This window comes from Gymnoscopelus microlampas (assembly GCF_963454915.1).
Source record: "Gymnoscopelus microlampas genome assembly, chromosome: 16".
Classification (NCBI taxonomy): domain Eukaryota; kingdom Metazoa; phylum Chordata; class Actinopteri; order Myctophiformes; family Myctophidae; genus Gymnoscopelus; species Gymnoscopelus microlampas.
In genome coordinates, this window is record NC_139953.1 from 43,361,350 (window position 1) to 43,386,243 (window position 24,894).

Here is a 24,894-nt window from a genome sequence, read left to right on the forward strand (position 1 = left end):
TGAGTATTTACAGAGAAGAAGATACTTAGACTGGAGATGAGGGGTTCTTCGTAGGGAACGTGTTTACATTTTCTGCGGTCGCAAGTAGAGCGTGCTGTTGTAAAAATTGCAGCTATCTGTTGGACAATCTGGAGAGACTTATGACATTATGAAACATACATTAACCACTTTAGCCCTTAGTACTTTTACTTTTGGTAATTTAAGTACATTTTCATGCCACTATTTTTGTCAAGTAAAACATTTGAGTACTTTTTCCACCACTGGTCGTAATTTACGGCTAACTGTATAGATGGTTTACAGACAAACTACCATAGGCTAGTCTACTTCAGAACCACCAGAGACGCAGGGCATCACCGGCTGGCTCCTGTCCAATGAGCAGCTCTCCACCTGGAGCGCACACTGTCCCACAACTACTCACTATTAAATGATGATTATTGAATTATAGAAACAAGAGGAGGCTCACACACTGACATAAATACGTTCTGGCTCTTTGGATGCAAAAGATATTGTATTGTCTCTGGACTTCATTGCTGGCATCTCACACCTGGCTGTAACTTTTGGTAAAGCCTTTTCTGTCAAGAGCACAAACCTTCCTACCTTATTGATGTTTTATTATAGAATGCTGATAGAATGAACACATCAGCTGTCGGGGTGCTGGGTTTAAAGAGGATCATGAAATAAACCACCTCCCAGTGCGTAACGTAACGTTATCTCTCTCCTTGAATAATGTGCGTTTTTTTCCTAGGGTAGTTAATACCCTCACAAAAATATGTAGTAATCCTGGTCTCTATACCGCCTCCCCCATGACAGCCGGGGCGCCTGATGGAGGAGAAGGGAACTGGTTGGAATAACGTGTACCTATATTACCAGCTGCAACTCCTCCTGTCAACTTCTTGTCCTGCACAAATCTCATGATGAGGGCCTTCATTTTTTGCAGGCACACATCTGGATCTGAGTTCATCAGTTGAGGGTGCAGGCACACCAAATTTAGGACAGTAGGGAATTTCAGTGGCCATTTTAGGAGAATGTTCTGACAAATCTTTGACAGCAGTGTAACACGTGTAACACCTTTGTGCATAATGGACTTTGACCAGTACCATATAAGTATAAGGTATTACCCCGATGCACCCTAATCGTGGACTAGTGATCTGTAAGGTTCGGCTACTGGAGCATTTAAGAGTAAATAATGATGAGACCAGACAGGTATGTAGCCTATGATATAATAAAGAAGGGCCGGCTTGTATTTAGGAAAACAGAAATAAAGGGAATGGTACCAAAACACACACATACAGACATAGAATGGACAACAATAGAATGAGCTCAGTGTAACTGTTTTAGTCAACGATTTACACCAGTGATGAAATCACTGTAAATTCCACTGTTTAAACCCTTGGAATATTTTGAGTGAAAAACCCTTTAAGTTTAAGTTTCAGCTCTACAGGTTTTAATCTATGGGTACACCCTGGTAAGTATCTCTTTAGTTACATATCTTTTTAACTGTAGATATCCTTTTCAATTGCATTTATCTTTATAATTGTAAATACCCTTTTTAACTATTTTAAATTATGAAATATGGATCCATGAGCTCTTATACCCAACACAGTATGAAATCACAATTACATTCAAGTCAAGTCAAGTCAATTTTATTTATAAAGCACATTTAAAAACAACCAAAGGCCGACCAAAGTGCTGTACATCAAGGTTAAAAATCACACAAAAAGCATCAAATACATGCACATACAACTGCAAGCAAAAATACCAAAACAAAAACAAAACAAGAAGATCAACAATGTATACAAAAAAGCAATAATACAAAAATCATAGCAAAAAGGCAAGTAGCTAAGGGAGCATAAAGGGAAAATGTGGGAACACGTAGACAGGTGTCCAACAGTTTCTCCATGGCAGGGGGTACTGTCTACTTAAAAGGCCTGGGAGAACAGGTGTGTTTTTAATCTGTTTCAGATCAACACACAATGATATACATCAATCCACTGTCAATAACCCCACCATGAATCACAGAGGTGTGTATGTGAGGGAGTCCACTGACAGTCCAACCACACTGTGGACTGTGTGGAGTGCAGTATTATGGGGTGGATATAATGTGCAGATCAGTGTGTCGTGATCAGTTCTGTGTTTTGAGCTGTTCTGTCCTACCACACTGGTCGAACCACAGACTTATTGCAGAGTGAGTCTCCAAGAAAAATCAAAAAGATGGTCTTCACATGCATTCGATCCTGGGTTTGTAGCTCGCCATCCTTGGTAGACCTAGACTCATCCAAAACACCTGACCTGTATGACAAGCATACAGGACCACATGAAAAACTATAATTAACAGTATTTCTGAACAGCATTTCACAATAGTGTCTTTCAATCAATTAAAATAAAATATATTCTCATAATGAAAAATAAAATAAGATGCATTGTAATAAAGTGCTTTTCTCACCAATGGCATCCTAATAAAGTACTCCTCTAACCACGAGGAATGGTGATGCAGACAGAGGGCAGCTAAACCCAGCACACTCAGCTAGGAATGAAAAGTGTGGAACATTTTTTACATTTACAACATTAGGTTACTCAGCAGCCCATTTTATCAAAGGCTAAAACATAACAAAATGTATAAAAATGAAATAAAAGCAACACACAGCCATCTACAGTGGTGACATGAAACAGCTCTGTTCCATTTAGAGTGCAAAATATATCTCACATAAGTAACCAGGTAGGTTAGCTTGGAACCACAATGCTAGCCCTAGCCAAACAATTATGCTAACTCTGCGTTGGCATTGCATGGTCGTTTAGCCTATTAGCTGCTAACATGGCTAACAGCATGGCTGCTTTAGCTTCTAAAGTAGCAAACACAAAGTTTATAGCAACTCACCAATGTTTGTCAGAAATAACTCTTAGCCCTCTGGCAACACTGTGATGATGGGCAAGGTGTGTGTGCTGTCTGGTGTGGCTTCTATATACTTATTTTAGGTTAAAAGTATTAATGTGTTCTTACAGTTCTCTGTGACTCTGTCTCTCTCAGGGATCTCTCCTGCAGTGCAGGTTGCCAGGTTGGTTCTGTGGGTATAGGGATTCACAGCAGAGAATTGGACAGAGACAGAGAGGGGCGGGACAACTAATTGAGGGGTGTTGTCTGATTGGGGGAATTCATCAGTCTTCATATCCCTGGATGGCATTCTGTGGCGTTGTTCACAGGACAGTCAAGTTCTTCTTCTTCTTCTTTTTGTGTTTTTACGGCGGCTTGCATCCAGATTAGTGTTGCATTACCGCCCCCTTGTGATATTGTGGATCACACATTCTAATTCCCATACACACTCTCATTCACACTTTACTACTCTAAATTCTTTCTATTGTATTTACAAAAGCCCACCCAAATTAATCCCCTTCACTTTAGTTTTCAGTCCATTCTACTACCCAGACCCAGTGGTCTGAGTTGCTGTGCACCCTTCCCTCAGTGTGTAATCAAGATCCTCTCCAGTAATGTCCTCTATGTCCAGGAATCTCCTGGCCGCGTCCAACACCATCTTTATCCTCTCAGATTTTCCTTGAATTTCTGCCGCACAGTTAATCACCATGGCGATAAATGCCAGGAACTTTCTTTTGTCCATACAAATGTTTCGCCCATCTCCCTTTGTGTTTTCCTCCATTTTGTGTGTTGTTGCCCTTTCATCGTTTCTCTCCATTCTCTTCACTGCTTCTGCATACAATATTCCTTTTTGTTCTCTAATCTTCTTCACATTTCCTTCCTTTATCCTTCTAGGACACTTTGAAGCCCCTAAATAATGATTTCCCTTGCAATGAATGCACTCTGGTTCTTTCTCTTGTAATCTACAAGACTCATTACAGTTCACTTCCCCACATCTCCCACACTTTCTGACTCCTCTACGGACAGCCGCAGCATGCCCGTATTCCTGGCAGCAAAAACATCTGAGGGGACCCCTCTAATATGGCCTGACCCTGTACGTGACATATTCAGCATATATTCTTTCAGGGAGTTCTCCATGAAAATGTATGCACACTGATTGGCTGGGTTCCTTTTCTCCTTCTCTGAATCGATTCATTCGTGTGGCTTTCTTAACTCAGTCAATATCTAGGAATGGCTCCAGATCCATTGTCAGTGGCACCCCAGTTATAACTCCTACTCTGTTTGATTTTTCTCCCAGGTCGAAACATATCACCCTGTGACCATCGTACATCTTGATGTTCAACATCGCGTTTAACTCTGTCTCTCTGTCCTACATTCAATCACTACAATGCCGCTTCTAGCAATCCTGATCGATTTAACCTCTCCAATACTTTTCCCAACAAACTTTCCCACTCTGTGTTGGTCATTGAAGATCCCGTCCACTTTTGAAACTGTTTTTATTCCTACTACATACGTTTCTTCGCGACTTCCATCACTTGCCTTGCTATTTCCGTTTTCCTTATCCCTTTTCCTTTTATTTTCGTTTCCCCTTGAATCCTCATCCATTTCAATTTCGCCCTGCCTGTTCTCAACGCTCTCCGTCATCTCCTCTTCGTCACTACTCCAGGGTTTCCGCCCCGACGTGTAGCCCTCATTCAGCGCCGCCATGTTTCTCCCTCTACGCATGCCGCCTCGCGACAGTCAAGTTAGGTAGACTTGCTCCTTTTCTTCTTTAGTGACATTACTTGACATAATATCCTCATTTATTAAATCATCTCTTCTGGTAACCAGTCTATATGACCTGTGTTACATCAGTCTGGCTATCTTTCATCAAAAGTAAACCATCACGTTCACTGCCTGACATTTCTTGCCAAAAGCACAAAAATCAGCAAGTGTCACCTGAAACATCAAATAAACTCTTCCTACACAATTGTTTTTTTTTATTCAGTTACAGCAAGTCAACTGCTTGTCTAAACAAATGATGTAATCACTTAAATCACAATTACTTTACTGCTGAAGTTACATTGCTGCTGCTATAGCACTTTGTTGAAGTCATTATCAGAGTTACCTTGAGGGCAGCTGTAGCTCCCATGCCAATGCCCCCTTGCTTTGGATGGACCCAGAGCGTTTGGTCTGTCACATCCTAGTCTGGGAGGCATTGCCTCGGAGTTTGGACAGCGGGGGCGCGGCCACTGCGTTGTGATTCAAATCAACAGCCAATGAAGAATAGGGGGCGGGATCCACATGCAGTGGGTGTTGCATCTAAATAGGATCGACGGGAAGCAATTTCCCCTTGAGAAATTTCGACCGCCATTGTTGTGTACTGCTGTTTGCCTCTCGTCGGACTTTTTAGACGAGTTGCAACCGGTAAGAGGCGTGTCCGCTCAGATTCAGAGCGTGACGTACATCCCGCCCACAAATACAGGGGGTTTGGCCCAGAAGTTCCTCGCCGAGCCGGCGAAAACTTCTGGGAACTCAGATTAGTCACATCCAGCTTGCAAAGCTTTACTGGGGAAACCTCGGGGACGTCTCGCTTGATGAAGCGTCTGAGAAGGCTCTGAAAACAGAATATAGTATAGACATATATATATGTATATTTAGAACAAGGTATTACAGTAATTTGGAACCAACTACAACCCAATGAATACAAGCTAATCACTTTATTTAATTGCTTGTCTCCTCTGTAATTAATGGTGCATGAATAAAACAAATTCAATACATTTGCTATTTGTAGTAGTCATTAAGCCTTAAGCCTACTCTGATCAGATCCTCCAAATCCTTGCAGAGGAAAGGAATCATTGGGGCATCCGTTTGGTACTTGGTGAGAAAAGGCTGGAAGGATCTTTCCACACTCATGACGAAGTGCATCTTCGCTAGGGTGATCCATCCGGGCTGCTGCAATGGTGTCATGAGATGCTGTCCTTGGGTTGGGGAGCTTCTTGGTTTTAACCTGGTCAACATAGGTGACAATATGTGGCCAGATCTCTATGGCTCTCTCTACTGCTGGCAGGTTTTCCAGCCAACGATGCCCACAGAATGGCTGAGGAAAGGTATTCGACTTGGTCACCGACACAAAGTCTTCCCGCCTTGCGGGTGCACAGTGAAAGAGATTATGGAGGTATCTGAGGACTTTCTCCACTTCCCACACCATGCACAAAGCCATTCTTAAATGAGTTGTGCATGGTGTACTCCCAACGATTTGCAGTTGGGCTCCACCACACTGCTCTTTGTGTTCCTCTTGTAAGAGCTCAACACATTTCCAATTAACATTGGGCCCATCCATTGATATGGAGAGCATGTTACTGGAATCCAGCTCCTTTATACTTTCCTGCACATTTGGAAAAAAAGAGGACATTATAATTATACATTTTATGTGACAAGTCATCCACGCTCAATTCATTTATATTTCAATTCATTTATTGTTTGTAATTATTACATGGACAGTGCAAAACCAGAGTAGCTAACAGCCAATTTATATCTGTTGTCCCTCAACAGGCAGGTAACAGCAAATATACATAAGTTAATCAGTGTAAGCTATCATACAATAAAATGAAGACAAGGCAGTCATTTTTACTAATTTTAGTCAAAGCTTGAGGTTGGTTTCAAACAACATTAAGTGGTGGAAATTAACTAAGTGCATTTCCTTGAACAACTTTCACTTGTATTTGGGTAATATTGCAGACTATCTATGCTTTGACAGTACTGGAGTTGAGCATAGTTCACCACAGATAATCTAACTATATAAATGGCGAGCAACTTCCGTGCCCTCGGTGTCCACACCCCACAGCTCTGTTATCGACTAAACACAACACCGTCAGACCACATGTCGCCAACACTGTCGCCACGGCGGGCGGCCTGAATTTACGTTTCGCGTAGGGCACCTGCCATGCCTCACTACACCGTTCCCACCTCGCAACATAATTAATTCTACTCACCAAATGTCGGACACAACGGAAGTGGAAGCAGCTTCCTACCGCTTACCGTGCGTACCACCGAGCCCAACACAACACGACGGCCCGCCATTGAAAATCCCCAAAACAACAAGAGCACGTTGCTCTGCTCTGCTCCACACACCAGGCTAGGTTCATGACACCAAAGGATTAGCCAGTGATGTCATCATTACTGGTCAACACACCAGGCTAGGTTCATGACAGCAAAGGATTCGACAGTGATGTCATCATTATGCAACCCGGAAGTACACATCGCCGGCATTGGGATGCCAGGTTGGGATGCCACGCCAGAAACAAGCAAGAACCTGCATGATTTTTTTTTTTTTTTACCGTGGAGATTTTCATCCCACGACTTTGGCGCGGACCACCAGGGGGTCCGCGGACCCCCTCAAACATAAAAAATATTATTTCTTCCCAATTTTTTTCTCAATTTTTTTACTTTTACATTACAATTTTTTTTTTTTTTTTTTTTTTTTCCCAAATGTTCATCCCATATATACACGCGCCCACGCTGGGCCCCGTGCGCGGCTAGGGGTTTCGGGCGGCCGTAGGCCGCCCGGACCTCTAGTAATAATATATAGGGTTAGGGTTAGGGTTATAATATCAGAGATTCTTATATTATTGCAGTGATCAAAACCATCCATCAAAAAAAGACTCATGGATCATTTAATTGTGATAGAAAATTATACTAATTTATACAAATCATTTCTCTCTCTATCTCACACACACACACACACACACACACACACACACACACACACACACACACACACACACACACACACACACACACACCCCTGTGTGTCTCTCTCTCTCTCACACACACACACACACACACACACACACACACACACACACACCAGAGTCCTGCATGGGTCCATGCAGTAAATAGCCTACAGACAGTCACTCAATGTAAAATTGTGTTATTAAATTCTTTTAACAAAAGATAGCAGCCTTCAACAATAGAGGTACATTCAGTGGTCAGGTCCGTTCAGAAATCTGCACCTCAAGCAGAGAACAGAGGAGCGAGCTTTCCATAGCCACGTGCCAGAACGCGCATATACGCTGTACGCACGTGTCATTGTTTACATTGTCAGGTGGTTTTAATTTGAAGGTTTAACTTATAAAAGTATATTTTTCACCCGTTTTCAGTTTCACCCATTAAACGTGGCCCGTTGCAGGACTCTCACTCACACACAGTGTCCCTCTCTCACTAACACACACTCTCTCTACCCCCGGTGTCTCTCTCTCACAAGGGGAAGTTCTAGCAATACTGTGCAACCCTTTTAATTTTTTTCTGGAAAAACATGAATTGTGTCGTTGGTTTCATGCATTGTTATTATTGTTGTGTCATAATACTTACATTGAAATGATACAGCATGTCCACAGCTCTGGAGTGGCCCATAAACTGAGAACCAAAGTAACGTGAGATGACATATGTACCGCTTTCATCTGTGGTCCAGTATCTCAAGTGGAGATCCATTTGTTTGCTTCTGGTAGTTTTGTTCATGCTTTCGTCGAACATAACAACGTAAGGCTTGTCGTTTATGTTGCGTGATAACTCCTTCTTGACGAAGGATGCAATGCCATATTTAACGATGTATGCCGTCTTATTTTCCCCACAGCTGATTTTTTTGGCACATTCAAAGTCAGGGAACATAACGCCGAAGACATCCCGTATATGTCTTCATTCGACTTAAAAGAATGGTGCCGGCTTACGGTGTGGAGAACCCATAAGACCTCTGCCCTCTGTGTTTCTGGGGGAGCTACGATACTGCTTACAGACTGTTGGTCTGTTGCTGTAGCCAACGACTGCGCAGTCCTCTGTGATTCTGAAGCTTCAGGCACGGGAGCACGTGAAAACATTGTAGGCATTAGCCCAATGCTACCACTGGCGGCCTCCAGATATTTGTTATGTTTCATGGACTGCATGTGCGAATGGACAGCCTTTAGCCCCACTGTCCACAAAGTGAAAACTTTTCGGCAATAATTGCACTTCGCCTCGGTTTCTTTCCCTGTCAGGTTGTTCTAGTAACTGGTGATGTTTAATACAAGAATCATTCTGATTGGCTGCTGAATCTGAGGTTTTTGTGGATGTAGTTTGAAGGTTGGGTTTTGTGTTTAAAGTTTAGATAAAATTGAAAGAGGAGATTTCAAGAAATGGTGTATCAAAATACCCCCCCCCCCCCCCCCCCTCTCTCTCTCTCTCTCTCTCTCTCTCTCTCTCTCTGTCTCTCTCTATATCTCTCTCTCTCTCTCTCTCTCTCTCTCGAAATCTCGAAATTCAAGTTTGGGGAGTTTCCAGTGAGAAGCTTCAACCACACGCACGCACGCTGTGATTTTACACTGTGATGCACTTCTGTTACGAAAGGATCAAAGTAAAATACAATGACAGAGTTATCATTGTTTACACAACAACTATAAATAGTTTCTAACAATGTGATCAAACCAGTTGGACAATAGAATCAGTTCACATGTGATTCAGTAGAGTTGAATGTTCACACATGATGTTTCACTCACACAACTCTTGTCGTGTATCGGGTCCTGTGCTTATGGAATATGAAATTACTATGATATTAATATATTATAAACACAAACTTGTCAGAATGGGACCAACAGGAGGAGGCTAAAGTCATTAAAACAGCCATGGGGGATTTTAGCTGAGTGCCCCGATCATTTGCATTGAGTTACTCAGCTGAAACAATACCTAGGGTTTTGTGTCCTCTGTCCCAGGTGTCATGAAGCGGGTGGGGCCTGTGACTCTAAACATAGGATCCGGCCGAGCTCTAAGCGCAGTCTAAAATAAGCAAGAGTGCCTGTTGACACTGACAGCTGCTCTCTCAACCAGCAGACTGACAAGAATGAGTAAAACAAACAGGATTTAATATACAATGCTTACTAGGCTCTTCTAAATTCACAGATAGATAGGACTACGTTTTAGTAAAATAAAGCCGAGGGAAAAGCCTTTAGTGTGATAATATGATCACTGTGTCTAAGTCCGAGGTTAATGACGATATCATTAATAAAGGGATTGTGACGCTCTTTCCAGAGAGCTCCAATAGTTGGAGCAGAGGGCATTTCTTTTAAGTAATTTTAATGATCTTATCATTCATACAACGTCGGACATGTCACTGTTTAGACTTATTTCGAAGCTGATAAATTGTTGTATAATTAATAATGTCATAATGTGGGCATATGGGAAAGTACAGTCTTATAGATAAGGTTTAAGGGAATGATGTCATGTGTTCAAATCAAGGCAGACGCTAATTCAGTGTCCTGTGAGGAGAAGGCGGTCCAAGCCTATTGTTTTGACAGAGCGCATTGGTGATTGACTATCACAGACAGAAGGTAGTTTATTTATAATAAACTGTGTTGGTATATAATGACTTGTACTGGAGACGAACGGGACTCTGTGTTTCGGCTAGACACAGATGTCACGTCCAACAGGATAAAATAGATTCTATGGGCTAAGATGCGCCATATGTTGATTTGACTTGAATGTATGGATTGCTAAAGGACTCTGACAATAAATGGAATTGTTAAGAAAGAAAAACTCTGGTCTCTGAGCGTTGGCTTGTTTCCTCACGGATATGAGTTCTTATTTCTGCCGGTTCGCTATGGTCAGACACGACACACTTCTTCAGTGTTCTGGAATGTACTTTTCATTCAGTTTAGTTTATTTCATTTTATGCAAATACTGAATATGCAGATATGTATTACTGTATTACTGTAATTGTCGTACTTAACGGTATACAACATATAGCCCGGGTCGCTGGCCTAGCGGTCCCGGCACCTAGGTTACAATGTAGCCTGGACAGCACGTTGCGAGTTCGGGTCCCGATGGCCTTTGCTGCGTGTCACTCATCATTTCTCTCTCCCTGACCTCACTTGACCATCAATGAAGGTTTAAAAAGACCCAAAAAAACATTATACAATATATTCTGTACTAAGCTGTGTACATTCAGGGCTACATGTCCTGAATGGACACACACACACACACACACACACACACACACACACACACACACACACACACACACACACACACACACACACACACACACACACACACACACACACACACACACACACGGGAGTACATGTACTTGAGTACTGTACTTAGATACAGATTCTGAGGATCTGTACTTTACTTGAGTTTTAGATTTTTTTGTATACTTATTACTCTTACTTGAGTACACTTCCAAGAAAAATATTTTGCTTTTACTCAAATACATTTCTATGAAGGCTGTAACCCTTTTGGGTTGGTCGTTTCTTTTTCTTCCCTAAAATGCAACCTAAAATGCAATTTTAGGGAAGGCCAGACTTCTGCTCTCACACTAGCCGTGTTTCTGGCTTCCTCCTCCGCTCGTCTCTTTGTTAGGCCTACATAATGTATGGGGGATATATATATATATATATATATATATATATATATATATATATATATATATATATATATATATATATATATATATATACATATATACATATATAATTATTAATATTATTCACATACCTGTCTCCTCTGCATTTGATAAAGTGTTTAACAAGTAAAGCAGGAACAGTGACCACACAAACACATGACATAACTTGGGCAAGTTTGGCTTATTTTTATTAGCCTATAAAACAAATAGAACAAGCAGGGTTAGGTGCGTTACGTCGTCCGGTTTACTGCGGGACAGTGCGGGATTTTGCGGACCCCGCAGGTTTCATTTTGATCGCCTTTTCCCGACCGCGGGTGTTTAAATACCGCCCGCGCCCGCAAGATTTGGGTTTGGTCCTGCGGGTACCGCGGCAGTGCTCTACATCAGTGCAAGCAGTGCAGATGGTTTCAGAGAGTTACTTCTCTGAAACAAGAGTTACAAGGTTCTATGAATTCATTGTGAAAACATTACAGCAATTCATTTATATACAAATAAATAAATGTACTTCTACTTTTACTTTTTCTTTAAATATTTCAAAAGCATATCATTTTATTTTTACTTGTACTTTAAGTATTTTTCAAAGCATGTACTTTTGAATACGTTATTTTTTTTAATTTAAAAGCAACAACTTTTTTCTCTTAGTTACATTTTGACTGAGCTACTTTTACTTGTAGTGGAGTAGCTTTACCCGGAGCACACACACACACACACACACACACACACACACACACACACACACACACACACACACACACACACACACACACACACACACACACACACACACACACACACACACACGTTTTAGTTATTTTCATGAAGAGAAAGAAAAGAAAACGGGGGGCAAGGAGAGAATAAAAGATGAATTAAAAAAATATATCTACATACTGTATGTACATGAGGTTACACATAAGGTGCATAATGTACACAAGGTTAGATATAAGGTGCAAAAGGTACAGTATGTATATGAGGAGACATAAGGTTCATAAGCAGCAGCTATATACATGAGTATGTGCAATAATCCACACTGTCGTCTTTCTGGAAACAGATGATGCAACATCATATCTTTAATCTGATTGGCTGATTCTTCTAAACTATAAAACGAGTCCTCCTTCATTCTCTTTCAGACTCCAGAACTTCTCTTGAGGTAAACATGTGTTTATTCTGATCTGTTTATTCTGATCTGTAATATATTAGAGTATATTTATATTGTTATATTTATATTTATATTATTAAAACATACAGTATATTTATATTGTTATACATACATTATAGGTATATTTTGATAAATTAAATATATATCTATATTGTTATTAATATAAATAAACATTATGTCTGTTGATTATATACTGAATAACTTACTGTTATATTGATATATCAAATATACAGTTTATTCATACACGCACGCACGCACGCGCACACACGCACACGCACGCACGCACACACACACACACACACACACACACACACACACACACACACACACACACACACACACACACACACACACACACACACACACACACACACACACACACACACACACACACACACACACACACACACACACACACACACACACACACACACACACACACACACACACACACACACAGTGTGTTGTGTCATTTAAGCCCATATGATCAGGGCCCTTCTGGTAGTTCTAGAGTCAGGTTTACTCTACCTAACAACACTAGTAGGAGCTAAATGTGTTATTTTTATTATTAGTAGTATTGTGCACTGGGTTAGATAATTAGTTAGGGAAAGTTAGCCTAATGTCTGACCAATCTGTAAAATAAATGCTTACCACTAGCTTTCTTCACACACATGTTCATAAAGGTGTCTACAAACACCTCTCAATGTGTTCCAACCCGAACTCCCTTGGGATACTTTGTGGGAGCCAATCAAAGTTGGGGTACCCGGAGGGCCTGGAAAAAAACCTGGAACAATTCAAATTGGCCAAAATGAACTTGTGGGATGTCTAATTATAGGTTTTCAGGGGTCCTGAATCCATTCCAACCCTTACATTTTAGTATAAAATTACTCCTGGCCATTAAAGTGGCCACACCTACTTTTATCCATCAGATTGTGGTGGCTATAATTGTCATCTACCTGGGCCCTCTCAGACCCCCACCTTTCAAGCAATGCATTCTGGGATAGGTATTAAAATGTCACAGATCACAGAAGTGAACCTTTCAGGTTCTGTTTATTCAGCTCTCTGTATCTCTGCAACACATCACTCTATAAGCCATATCTCCTAAACTGGTGGGTTAAACTGTACAACCAACATGTCAATGTGTAGTTATGATTCCTGCTTTCATATGACGTGACAACATGTCAATGTGTAGTTATGATTCCTGCTTTCATATGACATGACAACATGTCAATGTGTAGTTATGATTCCTGCTTTCATATGACATGAAAAAACTAAAATGAAAACATGTGCAATAACAGGCTCTGTGTCATGGTGGGTCACATGTGTATACTAAAGTGAGTTGTGTACAGTGGTGAAAGTGGGCCGGAACTGTCCGGAACGGCGTTCCGCTAAAATATTCGGTCCCGGAACGCCGTTCTGTTAAGAAAAAGTCAAAGGCAGCTGTGAAAATCCCATATTAAATAACCTGCACAGACCCATGGCCATGTTCAAGAAGAAAACATAATCTACTAACATCAGATTAACATACAGGGCGTCACGACCATTCATTGTGCGTACGGCGGGACTCCCTCACTCTCACAGATCCGTGATTTCCCCCCACTTTTTGTCTGACTTTTTTTTTCTCCCCCCGTTCCATATAAGCTGCTGCTTTCATCCCAATAGCGTGAAGTAGTTTCAACTAGGCTACCTGGGTACTTATACAGTAGAAGTACAGTAGAAAGTTTCGCGCACACCAGCACGGCACATGCACGCGCGCTGCGTGCGCATGTGTCAGTTCCGGCAAGAACTCTGTCAGCCACTTTCACCTGGTTGTGTATAAAGTGCAGTATTGCTTTCAAGTAGTACAGGATGCGTTGTCAGATAAAGTGCATGATTATAGATGGTCACAAGCAGTGGTGGAAAGTAACTAAATACATGTACTCAAGTCTCTTCTGTTTATTCTCTTCTGTTTATTCTCTTCTGTTTATTCTCTTCTGTTTATTCTCATCTGTTTATTCTCACCTGTTTATTCTGATCTGTTTATTCTCATCTGTTTATTCTCATCTGTTTATTCTGATCTGTTTATTCTCATCTGTTTATTCTCATATGTTTATTCTCATCTATTAAATTCAGTTCAGTTTTGATCAGTAGTGATGATGAAGATTACAGCCACCCTCCTCATCCTCTCCTCTGTACTTCATGTCAAAGCGATCCCAGGAAGTAAGTACATTACAGTATATTTATATTGTTATACATACATAATTTATATATATTTTGATAAATTAAATATATATCTATATTGTTATTAAGATAAATAAACATTATGTCTGTTGATTATATACTGAATAACATACTGTTATATTGATATATCAAATATACAGTTTATTCATAGTGTTATTATTTATAATACCATTGGTAAGCGGTAGCTCAGACTCAAGGCCCGAACCAACAGGCTTTGGATCAATTATTTTACACTGTGAAACCTGACTTATGAATAATACACACTAATAACACACACGCACACGCACACACACCTGCACACACACACACACCTGCACACACACCTGCACACGCACACACACACACACACACACACACACACACACACACACAAACACACACACACACACACACACACACACACACACACACACACACACACACACACACACACACACACACACACACACACACACACACACACACACACACACATGCTGATTCTAACCTTTCATTATATTATATTATCAGTGGTGTAAAGTAACTAAGTATATACTCAAGTACTTTACTTAAGTACAATTTTGCTTTACTGTATTACTGTATTTTTGGGGCGGTGCAGCCGCCCCCTATAAGTGAGTTTTGGACACTGACCAATCCATTGTATACCCCTAACCCTTCCATTGTTAATGCAAATCGATACTTTTGCAAAGTCAGCCAATCACATTACAGCTAGTGTCATCACCACTAACTGTAATGTGATTGGCTGACTTTGCAAATTCAGGACTGTGATTGGCTAGCGAAACACATGACACATGTGCAGCCCTATGAATAGCAGTATGGACTTTAAAAAGATTGAATTATCTTTTTTTTTAAAGTGAGTCATGTTGTGATGACCACACACCGCCCACTTCACACTGGGTGTGATTTTTACTTTACTGGAGTACTTCCAATTTTCAGTATTTTAACTTCCACTCCACTGCATTTCAGAGGCAAATATTATACTTTTACTCCACTACAATTATTTGAAAACTTTCAGCCTTTCAGCCCTATACATTTAGACCATTAGAAAATAGCAGATCTACAAGCTCACAATTGTAGATCTGCTATTTTCAAAAGATTTTTATATTTGAAAACTTGTGAAATGGGACATTCTGCATAATGAGTACTTTCAACTTTTGGTACTTTAAGTACATTTTGATACCAATACTTTTGTACTTTTACTCAAGTAAATTTAAAATTCTGGACATATACAGAGCATTTCTACATTGCAGTATTGATACTTTTACTAAAGTAAAAAAGTGTGAGTACTTTTTCCACCACTGTATATTATATTACATTATATTATATAATGTTATGTTCACATCCTGAAATAAATGATTGAATCTGTTTCATAATATTATAAAAACATTTCAATCTGTTGAATAAAATGTTTGACAGGAAGATACTTCTAATATTCACCTTTAGAACCAAATATGACTGTTTAACATGATTATGATGATGATGATGATGATGATGATGATGAAGAGGATGATTGTTGTTGAGTGTATTTTCATCTTTGTTTTATCTCCAGTGTTCCATGAGTACATTGAACTCCTTGGCTGTTCAGACACAGTTAAAGACTCATATAAAGAGTTCATGGTGGGACTGGATGGTGAAGTGTTGTTCTACGCAGACTACAACAAAGGGAAGCTGGTGGAGCCTCAGCCTCCGTTTGTAGATCACATGACCTTCACAGCAGGTTATGCATATGCTATGGGTCAGCAGCAGTACTGCAAAGTCCAGCTGGACGCCTTTCTCACTGCCTTGAAGAAACCACCAGTGAAAGGTACATGAATACTATGAACACAATAGTTATTAACTAAAACTGTTGAATATATTTAACATTAATGAAAATGTTTAACCCATTCAATCCAGAAACACATATCTGTCATTTTACATTTTTTTGGATGTTCAAAAAATAGCAGATCTACAAGTCCATAGCTCGGCACCGAGTGCCGTGCTATGAACATGTATATCTGCTATTTTTGAAAAGAAAATAATGAAAAAGGTTTGTGAATCACTGCATATTATGTTTTATTTTAACTGTTTAGGATTTAGAAGACATTTGTAGAATCACCAGAAGCAAATATTTGCTTTAAAAGTATATATATATTCAAAGATTTGCGCAAACTTTCATGATTTTTCAAAAATAGCAGATCTACAAGCTCATAGCGCGGCACCGAGTGCTGTGCTAAATGGGTTAAGCATGTATTAATCATTTATGTTTTTTATGGTGACATATTTTCTAAATAACACACACACACACTTTAATTTATTTTCTTGTATTTGCAATTAAAAGTCATGTCAAAATCCAATATAATACAATTATAAAACAGTTACCATCAAAATAAAACACATGAAAATGTATTCATATTGTGAGGCATTTCTTTCTTAGAATAACAACCTTTCTGTGAGTGTTATCTCTGTTATCCTGGAAATACATGATGGGGTCTGACTGACACACACACACAGACAGACAGACAGACAGACAGACAGACAGACAGACAGACAGACAGACAGACAGACAGACAAAAAGACAGACAGACAGACAGACAGACAGACAGACAGACAGACAGACAGACAAGACAGATGTAGTGACATATTTGGCCGATAGGGGGCAGTTAGCCTAGTGTTGATATTATACAGATGATAATAAAACTGAACTATAATGACATTTTTAATTGTCTATTTCCAGATGGATATGTGTTCTATGATGCTTCCCGCTGTGTGTTTAACTCCAGTGAGCTGAAGGACATACAATACATACGGTCATTGAATTTCGATGGTGATGAGTTCCTCAGGTGGGACAGTAGAGTAGGTCAGTATGTTGGATACACTGAGCTTGGTGTGAAGAACGCAGAGAGCTGGAATAAAAATCCTGAATACCTGGCTGTGGCGAGAGCACAACGAGAGGCATACTGCAAACACAACATTGAGGGCTACTACTCTGCTGTTCTGAACAAGAGAGGTGAGCTGATCTCAGAGCAGCACTCAACACTTATAAAATATCCCTTGGTCTGGCCCATAGAGTGACGGTCCAGACACCCCAGGCTGGGGTGCCTGGCACAGCCTGACAGCGTGTCGCGGGTTCGACGACCTTTGCTGCGTGTCACCCCCGATCTCTCTCCCCATTTCCTGTCAGCCTACTTTCCCCATCCCTCTCTAAACAAATAAAAAAAAACATTCCTTAATATTCTGAGAAACATTTCAGATCCTCTTGATTTATACTGTATCCTAACACGCTGTCACACAGTGGAAATAGCAGATCTACAAGCTCACAACATGTGGTGTCACCATCGTACACAGAGTATAAATGAAACATATAGATCTATTTCTGAGTGTTTTCACCTACATATAATGACCTTCCTAAAACAGTTTTTAAATGAACTTTAAAAAGAACCATGCAGGCTAAAACACACCTCTATACACTTAATTTACCCTCCTGATTTTATATTTAATTATTGTCTTTACTAGTTTGTTTTGTATGTTTTTAATCACTTTAGTAATATTTTACAGGATTATGTGTGTTGTGTTGTTTTGTTTGTTTCTACTATTTTCATGAAATGCTATTGCTTGGTTTATTTTTGTTCATGTAAAGCACTTGTCCAGGGTGTTTTAGAGAAGGGAGAAGAGTCTAGGACGTGTGGAGCGTTGTCCAGGGTGTTTTAGAGAAAAGAGAAGAGTCTAGGACGTGTGGGACGTTGTCCAGGGTGTTTTTCAATTCATTCCCTATGGAAGTCACTTGGTTTGATAAAACTGACTTGCTTCGCCGCTCTATAGCTTTACCCCCCCCCCCCCCCCCCCCCCCTCCCCTAAGGCAAGTCAGTTTTGTCAAAACATGTGACTTCCATAGGAAAGGAATTGAAATGGCCTTATGCCTCACGTAAGGCATAAGGCCGCCATAAAACAAGTGGTTTAACTGTGTGAGTGAGGCCTACATTTGGAGCGTTGTCCAGTGTGTTTTAGAGAAGAGAGCAGAGTCTAGGACGTGTGGAGCGTTGTCCAGGGTGTTTTAGAGAAGAGAGAAGAGTCTAGGACGTGTGGAGCGTTGTCCAGGGTGTTTTAGAGAAGAGAGAAGAGTCTAGGACGTGTGGAGCGTTGTCCAGGGTGTTTTAGAGAAGAGAGAAGAGTCTAGGACGTGTGGAGCGTTGTCCAGGGTGTTTTAGAGAAGAGAGAAGAGTCTAGGACGTGTGGAGCGTTGTGTTTTAGTTCTGACAGCTTCCCTGTGTTAGCTGATCTGAGTGAGAGGGAGGGGTTGTAGGGTTGGATCAGGCTTGAAGATATGGGGGTTTCATACCTTTGGTTGCTTTGTAGGCCAACATCAGTGTTTTGTACTCTGTGAGGGCAGCAACTGGGAGCCAATGGAGGGAGAGGAGAACGGGGGAGAGCCGGGAAACGTGAACATTTTGGCTGGTTGAAGACCAAGTGTTTTTCAGCTTTCTAGATCATTTGGATCTCATTTGGATGATATACAATTATTAATGATAATGACATGTTCCTCTGACTGGTAATGATAATAATAATCATCTTTTTTAGGAGTGGAGCCCAAAGTGAGAGACTCCCCCTCGTCGTGGTGAACACACTCACATGCTGAGGTGCAGCAGCTACGACTTCTATCCTAAAGTGATACTGGTGACCTGGTGGATAGGTCAAGAACCTTTGACCTCTGGTCTCTCCTATGCTGATCTGTCTGATGGAGACTGGTACTACCAGTACCACTCCTACCTGGAGTACACACCCAGGTACACACCTAACAGACACCTACACATAGATATACACACCTCTACTGGTACTACCAGTACCACTCCTACCTGGAGTACACACCCAGGTACACACCTAACAGACACCTATACATAGAAATACACACCTCTACTGGTACTACCAGTAGTGTAACAACGATTCCTCCGAGTCCAGACCATGTTTATCACCAGTCCACTCCAGACACAACCACTCAGCAAGCTCGTCATCGTGCACTCATGACGAACGCACACAGAGACCCGTGTGCGAGCGTGTTATACATGAATACACACACAGGAACGCGCTATTACGTGCGTATCTCGTTACAAAGTTTCTTCTGCCTCTTGCCTTCCTATTTTTCCTGCATTGGGGAGGGAATAGTGGAATACACAATAAACACTAGAGCGGAGGAGAGCCCAGCGGGGCATTCACGCTCCTACACAAACAGAGTCAGTTATTTTTCTCCAAGTTTTTTTCTCCATAGAATAAAATATTAACAAAGATCAATGGATCAATGTGTTGAATCACGGTGTGTTTCAGCATGTAGATCGTCTACTTTCACAATCTGTCCTAATGTTAGTGCTAATTAACAGCTGCTCACTCACTGCCAGACCGGGCGGGGAGGAGGGGCCGCTTCAGCTCTGAGCAGATCCACATGGACACACATTCTACTTCATGATTATTTTAGATATCATTATAAACTTATCTTATTTTCTATAACGGCCTAATGCTATGGTGACTAATTGTAGTGTTTGTTTGTGTGTGTGTGTGTGTGTGTGTGTGTGTGTGTGTGTGTGTGTGTGTGTGTGTGTGTGTGTGTGTGTGTGTGTGTGATACAGATCAGGAGAGAAGATCACATGCATGGTGGAACATCCCAGCCTGACCGCGCCTATCAAGATGGACTGGGGTCAGTTACTGTATTCTACTGTAATATATTGTCATCTACTGTAACCTACTGTAATGTTTTACACTACACTCTGTTTTAAGGGTTAAAGGTTTATTCTCTATTTGTACCTGAAGGTATATTTGCTTTAGCCTGGTAAACCCTCCCTCCGGAAATCTCATTTCCATTTGATTTCAGGAGTGAGTCTGGCCTGAACCGCCTTTCTGCAATATTCGCTCTGTATGCCGAACTGACGAGCCTATCAGCGTCGTCGCACATCGTTCTGTGATTGACAGCGACAGTTGGCCAATCAGGTGGCGAGTTCGAGTGAGCCCGAATGAAACCGAGTGCAGCCTGACTGGGGCCGACAGAAGACGAACGGCAGCCATTGTTGTTTCTGCGAGTGCCGTCACTTGTTATTTTCGGTTTTAAAACGGTCTCAAACTTCTTTTTTGAGGCACGGAATTTACTATTAAGATATCGTTTGGATAGAATTTAGTTGTTTAACTTCATATATGTGGTCAATTAATCATGACAGAGCCTATTTAAAAATATAAATTTAGAGAACCGGCAGGGGCGGGGAGTGACACGCATGTATCCCAATAAGGCAACCTATTTTGGGCATGGCCGTCCCAAAAGTCCCGTTGCGTCACATAGTCTGGAGGTCGTCAAAATTAACTGCTGATTGGCTGAAGGGGAAAAACGATCATTGGTTGAAGGGGTTGTCAGTCAACGGTATTACTCCCGCCCAACTCCAGCCCACAGCGAATATTGCGGAAAGGCGGTTCAGGCCAGACTCACTCCTGAAATCAAATGGAAATGAGATTTCCGGAGGGAGGGTTTACCAGGCTATATTTGTTTTGCTGAACGTAAAAACATCCATCAGCTTAGTTTACTAATGTCTGCAGATAATCATCTTTTAGGTCTGAATATGATATTATATGACATAATATAATATCATATCATATCATATAATATCATATCATATCACATAATATTTGTATTGTCAGATGACTCCATGCCAGAGTCAGTGAAGAACAAGGTGGCCATGGGAGCATCAGGTCTGGTTCTGGGTCTGGTCTTGTTCCTGTCTGGATTCATCTACTTCCAGTGGAAGAAACGAGGTGATTAACATGTTTAATTAACATGTTCAATTAACATGTTTCATTAATTATTATACTACCAGGCTCCATACTAGGTCCGATTTTATTCCTCCTTTACGTACTACCGCTAGGATCAATTTTTGCAAAGCACAATATGCCATTTCATTGTTATGCAGATGACGTACAGATCTATTTTCCGCTAAAAACAGACTCCAATGATCCATTCCACCCATTTCTCACCTGTTTCCACGATATCAAGGCCTGGATGGACACCAATTTTCTCACCCTCAATGAAAATAAAACAGAAATCTTAATTTTTGGCCACCATCCTGTCCCACCCTCCAACTCCCTGGGCATTTTAAATTCAAATATCCATTCCTCTGCCAAAAATCTAGGTTTTATTTTTGACAACAATTTTAAACTTGACAAACATATCAGCTCTGTCGTCAAGTCAAGCTTCTTCCAGCTAAGACTCATAGCCAAAGTCAAACCGTATCTCCCACAAAAACAGCTGGAGATGGTCATACATGCTTTTATCACCTCCAGATTAGACTACTGCAACTCACTCTACACTGGCATTGATCAGGCTTCACTTAGGCGCCTACAGCTGGTCCAGAACGCAGCCGCCCGCCTCCTCACCGGCACTAAAAAACGCGACCACATAACACCAGTCCTGGCCACTCTTCATTGGCTCCCTGTTCATTTTAGAATAGAATTTAAGGTTCTTTTATTTGTATTCAAAACCATTCACGGCCTGTCCCCCTCCTATCTCTCTGACTTAATTGAGCCCCATAATCCAACTAGGGCCTTGAGGTCTGCGGATAAGCTACAGCTGGTCCCTCTTATGACCAATTTGAGGAGTAGGGGTGACCGTGCTTTTGCGGCTGCGGGCCCCAGGCTCTGGAATTCGTTGCCCCTCCCCATTAGATCTGCCCAGTCGATTGGGGCTTTTAAAAAATTTACTAAAAACTCATTTATTCTCTCTTGCTTTTAGTCGCACCTAGCTATCCTGCTCTGTCCCAACTTTGCATTGTTTTGTTTCTCTTTTGTTTTTCTTTTGTTTTGTATATTTTTTGCTGTGTATATATTATTTGTTGTTGCTTCTTTGTGTCTAATTACCTTATTTTAACCATGTTCAGCACTTTGGTCGGCTTTGAGCTGTTGTAAATGTGCTATACAAATAAAGTTTGATTTGATTTGATTTGACCAGTGGAAGAAATGAGGTCAGATCAACAGAGGATCACATGACATGTGGAACCCTCACAGAAATGCAAACACACAAACAAACAAACAAACAAACATGTAAAGCCACAACCTAAACTGGTTTATATTGGTTTAGAACCTTAACCGGTTTAGACCAGTTTAGACAACCTAGTTAGAGGTCAAAGTGTGTTCTATGTTGTCACATTTAGCTTTAATACATCAGTGTTACATTTAGAGTCAAATCCTAAATAAGAGTCAAATGTTCACATTAGTTCTGATGCAGCATGTGACCCTGATGACTGAACCCTAATGTTGTTGTGTTACTGTGTTATTGTGTTGTGTTGTTGTGTTGTTGTGTGTACATTTATGCATTTTATAGAGAAATACACACGATACAGTACATAGGATTTATTTGTGTGTCTGTTTTAACTGTCTCTCTTCTTCTTCTATCAGGTCGTATTCTGGTGCCGACAACCAATGATGATCTTTAGACTCCTCCCACACACCCAGGTTCACTTCCTCTTTCTTTTTAATTATTTTCAATTCTTTCCATCACTATCAGGACCCAATGATTCAGTACATTCAGGGCAAAAGCTATAACAACTTGATTAACGGGTGTATCTAACTTCTCTCAGTTGTTCCTAATATGATTTTTCGCGTAAAATCCATTTCTGCTTGGGTCATTTTTGTATTGCGCATAGTTAATGAGATAATTTGCATATTTGATTAAACTAGCAGAATTAACGAGTAGAGGTCATCCAACTTGTGTTTTGGTGTTTTTCTGACAAACTAATGAACATTTTATCTCATTCAGGTGTAAGGACCTTTACAGTGTAACCATTGGTAGCTGGTTCTAATTCAACACAACATGTCAGTGAACTGAACCCAATGATTCAGTTCATTGAACACAACATGTCAGTGAACTGAACCCAATGATTCAGTTCATTGAACACAACATTTCAGTGAACTGAACCCAATGATTCAGTTCATTGAACACAACATTTCAGTGAACTGAACCCAATGATTCAGTTCATTGAAAACACTGACCATTCCATCACTAACAGGATCAAAGACAGAACCTTGTGGTCCAAAGGAGAGTGTTCTACCAACTGAGCTGCCCTTCCTACTAAGATACACTATTGACAATGTATTGGTCAAATGTTGTTTGAATGAACTGAGTTGTTTCTACTTTGATGGTTACTGTAGTTGCAGGGAGGCTGCTGGGAGGTTAGGTTTTTAACTAGTTTACTAATAACTTGTTCATGATCTATTAACTATTTATAGTATCGTTTTAAATCATTACATCATTAACCACTAACAAACATTCATCAAGTCATGAATAACACATTAACTAATCATTTGGGAATGATTAATTCACTATTATAAGGTAGGGTTATTCTACAGTGTTAACATGTTCACACAGTTAATACATTCTGATTCTTATTGGTTTATTGTCTTTTCACAGAACACCTGGGTGTGTTTTCAGAGAAGCAGAGAGTCATCCCTGGTGGAGAGAGGAGGCAATACATGTGTGTCCATTCAGCTTTTAAATAATCATAGCAGCAGCACAATGATGACATCATCAACCTTTTTCACAGATGTGTCTTTTAAACAATTAAAAATGCTAATTGGCTAGCCAAGGCTAACGATAAAAAGTGTGGAGACTTGTGGAGTCTTTTTCGCCCAGGTCGACGTGGTTTTGAGGTGAGGTTAGGGTTAAGGTTAGGTTTGTAGACATAGTTTTAGTGAGGTTAAAGTCATTTATTATGTAATCATTTATAATGTGTGATAACTAATGTGTTACGATCATTATGACATCAGTCCCTGTGATGGGTGGACCTGATCCTCTAGGGGTCTGAGGTGATGGGTGGACCTAGACCCTCTAGGGGTCTGAGGTGATGGGTCCACCCAAATTAGACAATGGTGGGCTGCCATAGTCTAGGAAATGAATGGGAAACACTGATGACATGCAATCATTTATGTTCAGTAATGATTTATATGTAATAATTATGTAATCATTTGCAATATGTAATCATGAGCAGGGAAGCAGATCTTAATTTAAGGGAGAACCACAAAAAATGACTTTCTGGAGGGAACATCAATAATATCACCAACATAGAGTTAACACTTGTATTTTAAACAAACTAATAATGTTCACAATGATTACAGTTTGTCTGACATTTAGCATTAAATAAACACCAGATCCATCTAACTATATAAATGGCGAGCGACTTCCGCACCCTAGGTGCGGACACCCCACAGCTCTGTTATCGAATAAACAACGCACCGCCA

General features: G+C 40.6%; 1 protein-coding gene across 1 annotated transcript in view; it reads left to right on the top strand.

The window, feature by feature from the left end:
• Nucleotides 1-24,554, top strand: part of LOC311063816 (H-2 class II histocompatibility antigen, I-E beta chain-like) — a 41,036-nt gene extending 16,482 nt beyond the window's left edge. The window contains exons 2-9 of the mRNA XM_084083428.1: nucleotides 14,556-14,637; nucleotides 16,208-16,462; nucleotides 17,372-17,644; nucleotides 19,213-19,418; nucleotides 20,253-20,320; nucleotides 21,307-21,420; nucleotides 23,056-23,112; nucleotides 24,068-24,554. Of these exons, the coding sequence (XP_083939554.1) occupies nucleotides 14,571-14,637; nucleotides 16,208-16,462; nucleotides 17,372-17,644; nucleotides 19,213-19,253 (636 nt within the window). The 5' untranslated portion in view covers nucleotides 14,556-14,570 and the 3' untranslated portion in view covers nucleotides 19,254-19,418; nucleotides 20,253-20,320; nucleotides 21,307-21,420; nucleotides 23,056-23,112; nucleotides 24,068-24,554. The remainder of the gene's footprint in view (nucleotides 1-14,555; nucleotides 14,638-16,207; nucleotides 16,463-17,371; nucleotides 17,645-19,212; nucleotides 19,419-20,252; nucleotides 20,321-21,306; nucleotides 21,421-23,055; nucleotides 23,113-24,067) is intronic.
• The last annotated feature ends 340 nt before the right edge of the window (nucleotides 24,555-24,894 follow it).